Here is a 6,000-nt window from a genome sequence, read left to right as displayed (position 1 = left end):
TAACAAAGCAAATGTAGCATGTGAATTGTGAACCTTTGGGAAAGTATTAGTGTTCTTTTCTTTTTTCTAAGTGTTGATCAAAGCAATCTGGTTTCAGAAGTGGATAATTGCAATGAAAATGAGCCTGAGATATGTTAAAAGGCCGCCCCTGTAAACATTTCCTCAAAGGGAACAGTAGCAGATGAGTATGTATCAGTTACTCATACTATTATCCATCACTATAGCAATGCTTTATAAAAGACAAACAGCTTATTTCTAGGCTGTCAGGGATTTATAGAATATTGATTTTGTTGGAAATAATTCATTATAATCCAGTCCTAGGTTTAAATCTGATCTGGCCTTTACCAGTGGGTATTCACTAGGTCTTCTGCTCTGCGGCTGTTGCAGTCTGTGAAGGAGCTTCCGGCTTCATGATCTGGTATGTGATGAGATATTCTGGGTATGCCTGGAAAGGACAGGAAGAAAAACAGATCACCCTTTTGGTAGATGCAATATTAAAGCCTTATTTAATGTGGAAGCCTCGGAGGCTGTTGATCCTAACCAATATTCTACATACACCCAAAAGTCAGTGACCTCCAATTAATAGGTGCCTGAACAATTAGGAGGTCTACCTACTTACCTGCATGTAAACATGTATAAATGTATCATCCAGAGAACTGTTAAAATATTATTTCCACTGTGAATACTATAAATTAGTTATACTGCATTCACCCCTCATTAGAGAGCCATGACATAAGCAGGAAAACAAAGGCAGGAGACAAAACTAATTCCTCTAACCTCACCTAGCATAATGCTACCCCACAGCATGTTGTGTGTATTCAGCAAAAGCTTGTTAAATGAAAGAATAATTTTGCTGAACCAATTTAAAATTATCACCAAGATGATGACAAACACTGAGCTAAAAGGAGGTTGAGGTGTGGTGAGCCACCAATAATTTAGAGGTTTTGGAGATCATTTTTAAAAGTTGACTAAGGGCAACTTTTACAGGAAAGATAATGACTCAGATTTAGAGCCCCTTACCATCCCCCCATGACCCCCTCTATTCTCTCTTCTTTCTTGTTGTATATAGAACCAAAGACTCAGTGTCTGGAATGGGAAGAGGACTTCTTGATGGGAAGAGGCAAAGGAAATCTGAGCAGAGGAAGTTGTTTTAAACTTAAACCAGAAATCACTATGAAGACAACAATAGGAAGGAAGGGACTCTTGAAACCAAGTACACAATATGGAAATCCTTCAACGCACAGTACAACATAAAAATAAAACAAGATACAATATTTCACATGGCCTGTGCCTGAAAAGTAGTATTCTTCGGAGGGCGAAGTATTTTTGGGGCTCAAAAGTCATGTGTTGAACGCTGATCTACAAATTACTTGTATGTGGATAAGTAGTACGATAATAAAGAGTATTAAAAATGAACTGTTTAATATTTGTAATATATAAACAAACGTGGTAAATTTACCGAATTATCTCTATCATTATATACCTCTAATCTTAGGAGGCAGAAACTGTTATGGCTTGGGTCTCAGTTTCCCTCATCAATAAATGAGAACAATAATAATACTGAGATTTTTGTGAGGATTAAATATTAAGATCTTACAATAACTTTGGTATAATAAGAATCTTATATGTATTAGCTATTACTGTGAACATTATTATCACTTATTAAAAACTAGTCTCAGTGGGATAAGGGCAAAAAACATATGCTTTGGAAAGTTATAAAGCCTCCACAACACTCACCCACAAGGCACCATTTTCACTCATAGTATTCTTTTCCAAAATTCTAGTGAGTTCTGGTTTGACTGAAACAAGGTAGTGGTTTTCCACCACTAGTGTATCTAGCCAATACTCATCTTTTCTGATTTCCCCATCTGAAGCTTCAATAACAGAAAAGTTTGTAATTTTATTATAACATGAACACAGCTTAATTCTTGAAAAAGGTTGTTTAAATGGCATTTTAGTTTTTAGTTATTAAAACAAGCTAGGTCAGTTAGGTACTGCTAATTCTGGAGTTGAGTATAAAGAATGTAGAAAAACTCAACACTGGTGGGAAAATGGAAATACTGATTTGGATAACCAAATGGTTAAAACAGTCAAGAAAATAATCTATTCACCATCCATCTAGAATACAGTAAAGTCCTCACTTAACATTGCTGATAGGTTCTTGAAAACTGCAACTTTAAGTGAAATGGTAAGTAAGGAAACCTTGAATGATATCATTTCATTGGCTGGAATTTTTTTTTTTCTTGTCAATGTTGTAATGAAATAACAGTGAATGAAATGATGTTATCTGAGCATCTGCCGTGTTGAACATCTACTATATGCAAAGGGTACTGGTGTGAGATATGGACCCTCATGTTCAGGAGGATAAGTCAGTCACAGAAAAAGAGGAATTACAAAATAACCTAAGCTGGCATGTGCAAAGTGTCAAAAATCCGCGGGAGACACCTCATTGTGTTAGGAGGAAATTTAATATCTATGGTATTTTGTATAACACTTTCTTTTTGCTTGCAGAAAAGATGTTCAAGCAAAGGACTTGGTAATGACAGTACTTGGTTTTTGCTAGGACATAATTTAAGGAGGTTCCTGGAGTGTACATTTGAGTCAGGCAGATTATTGATTCTACTGGCATAAATTACTTAAAGGTCCTTATCTGAGTGCTTCTGAGTCACATTGATTAGGCTATTGAATTGTTAACTGTTTGCAGTTTGAGATATTGATCAATTACATCAAAGTCCAGAAGGACTGAAGGGAAGGGAACTACTAAACTGTAGAATAGAGGGACCCAGGATAGACCAACAAACATTACTTCTTGTCAAGTCACTTTAAATTCATGCTGGCTGGAAAAGCAAGGAACTTTTTTTTTTTTTTTACTTTCTATAAGAAAATTTACAGTAACCACTTTTAGTAGTAGACTTCCAGGAATCTCTTAACTCAAATCCCTATGGTGAATATTTATTTATTTATCTTTTACATTTTAAAAGGACAGGTTTATTAGGAAAAGGAGAAAGAAAAATAGAGGCACTTGCATAGACACAGGTGGGCAAAGAGCTGCTGCTTGATGCCAAAATTTAAACTTAACTGCTTGCAGTGTACGCTTCACAGAGATGAAGAAGAAATATCATGCACTCTTAGATAATTTTGTACATTTAAAAACCCTTCTATATATATATTATTCTATAGTCTCCCATTTTTTAGGTTAAATAACTGCATAGTTCTTATGATCTCAGTAAAACAGGCTAAATTTCTAACAATCAATGACTAGGGAATACCTCTTTCTTTTTTTTCTTTCCTTTCCTTTGTTTTAAAATATGTATAAAATCTTACAGGATCCAAGAAATGGCCTTGGGATGAGGACCATAAACCACCCTGAAATTGTAAACAACCTCAAAATGTTCCTTATTGTCTTCCAAAGGATTTTTGTTCAAAAAAACCAGCTAAGAAAAAGCACTGGTCTAGCATGGAAACACCTCTTCTTTATGTCTGCAAGTCCAGTCATACTCATATCAGAACCATTTTTCTTTTCAAGTATAGTTCAGTTAATTTTTAACATACCTTTTTATTTCTAAGGAAAAACAAGTCTACTAATAATAAACAATATTCCTCAAATGTGTGTTCTTAAGGTGTTAAGTACTAAGGGTGAAGGATGATTTAAGGGGAATGGAACAAAAGCCAGGAAAGGAAAACCTCACCATAAATCAGGGGGAATTGCTCTTGGGAAACAACCTGATTAGCAGACATCACAGTTAATAATATCCATGTGGATAATAAGTATACCCGGATATGAAAGAACAACTATGTTACCCTGAGATAAAACAAATACTACATGCATTTCATTTTTCAAGGTTCTTTTTCCTTCAAATAAGAGCTGAACCACATTATTCTCGAGAATTCTTTTGATGTAAGACTGAACATATTATCAAGTCAAATTACTTGGGAAACAGTTGAACAGTAATTTTTAGAAATGTAAACCTATTATTATTTTTAATATATCCCTATTAATTCTTTCCATTCAAATATAAAATTATACTTAAACCATACATCACCTACAAAATATTGAGAAACATGATAAAACTGAAATTACTTATAATCTTAGTAACCAGAGATAATAATTATGTTTTGGTCACGCCGACGTCTAATGTATTATTACAGAAATGCATTTTTAAAATACAACAACATTTACCTAATCATTTACCTAAGCATTCTCTGTATTGACTAGGTTGCTTACATTTTTCATTATGATGAGACAGAGATGACCATCCTTACAGGTTTTTTTTTTTTTGGTAAGATCACCATGGATTATTAGTACATTATCTCTAAAAGTGGAATTACGAATGAATCAAAGTGAAAGTATTTTCTCTAGGATCTGGACTGTCTTACTTAAACTGAAAAAATCTGACAAATTTTTTTAAGATAGTTTTTAAACTTTTTTGAGAATCAACTGCAAACTTACACATTAAGTTGCAAAAATTAAAAAGGTATTCAAGACACCTGTATACCCTTTACCTATATCCATCCATGGTTAAGGTTTTATTTGCTTAACTTCTCCCTACCTATCATTATACTAGGCTGACAGACATAAACAGACACTTTTTTCCCCTGAGTTATTTGAAAGTAAGTTATATGCATTATGAAGTTTCTTTATCCCTAAACAACCCAGTATTTATTTCCTAAGAATACATATATTCTCTTACATTCTATTTCCTAAGAATATGGATTTGTCTTACATTCGAGCAACCTCATATTCCCATTTTGCCAGTTTATCTATGAATGTCGTTTTTCTTCTACTACAGATCTAATTGGGGGCAGGATAGTAAGTGAGCTGTCCTTGTCTCTTGGGTTTCACTTATTCTGGAAAGTTTTCAAACCTTTCTCTGTCTTTTATAATATTGACATTTTTGATAAATATTGTTTTTCCACACTTAAAAATAACAGAACATTTTTCATTATGATTAGACTGAAGTTATGTGCTCTTGGCTGGATTAATGATTAGACGATGTGCTGTGCCTTCTTAGACTATCTGGAGAGGCACACTCTATCTGTCTCTCATTGGGTATGTTAATTTTGAGCATTTAGTCATAGTATTGTCCCCCTTTTCCAATGTTAATTACAGTCCCCCCACCCCACCTCTTTTATAACTAATGGGACTATGCATATATCCTTCTTTTTATGAAAATTACCACCAGATAATTTTTGCCTGATCTTACCTTTACCACAGTGAGTTCTAGGTGATGATTTTCCTAATCCAGAACTCTATGCCTACCCATTGCTTTTGTCTTTCTACTATAAGCAAAAGCCATCCTTTCCCCCTTCATTTATGTATCTATTTGTTATTCATACAGATTCATGAATTTTGCCCCCCCCCCATTGTTTAAAATTTATCACTGTACTTATTTTGGCTTTGAATTGTTCCAGATTTGGCCAGTGGAAGCTCCTTCAGCTCTGTGCTCATCTCATGCTCCCAACATTTTTTGCAGGAAGCACTTCCTTATTTGATGGCATAACAAGATGGTCCATGTTCACTTGTTTCTTTCTATACTATACCAGTCCTGGGATTAGCTCCTTCTCCAAAGAGCTCAAGTTCTTCTAAGTTGGGAAAGGCATAGAGACCAAGGTCTGGACTATGTATGTTCATTGCTATTGGATTTTTTTTTTTGTTTTCAATGCATTGTACTGAGAAACATATGCAAATATATACACTCACACACATGCTCATATATACTGCTATACATACACCTATACATACATATATTCCCATGTGTATAGATAGACACACATGTATTAAAAACTATGAGTTCATATCAGTATTTCCAATTTCAGTCTACCCCTACAGAGTCATTCTTACCTTCCCCCATTCCATATCTATATGTCCTTTCTTCTACAGCAAGAACCCTAGCTCCCCAAATCAACACCAAACCATTCACTCATTTGCTCAACCCTATAATATACCTAAAGGAATTTCACTGCTTCCCCTATACCACAACCAATAAATCTGTTACAGGA

General features: G+C 34.5%; 1 protein-coding gene across 1 annotated transcript in view; it reads right to left on the bottom strand.

The window, feature by feature from the left end:
- Positions 1-208: 208 nt before the first annotated feature.
- TNKS (tankyrase) overlaps positions 209-6,000 on the bottom strand; it is a 158,939-nt gene continuing 153,147 nt past the window's right edge. The window contains exon 27 of the mRNA XM_037525996.2: positions 209-445. Within this exon, the coding sequence (XP_037381893.1) occupies positions 359-445 (87 nt within the window). The 3' untranslated portion in view covers positions 209-358. The remainder of the gene's footprint in view (positions 446-6,000) is intronic.

This window comes from Talpa occidentalis, unplaced genomic scaffold (genome assembly GCF_014898055.3).
Source record: "Talpa occidentalis isolate TD23 unplaced genomic scaffold, MPIMG_talOcc4v2.1 talOcc4.4, whole genome shotgun sequence".
In the NCBI taxonomy this organism is placed as follows: domain Eukaryota; kingdom Metazoa; phylum Chordata; class Mammalia; order Eulipotyphla; family Talpidae; genus Talpa; species Talpa occidentalis.
This window is presented reverse-complemented; position numbering and strand designations above follow the sequence as displayed.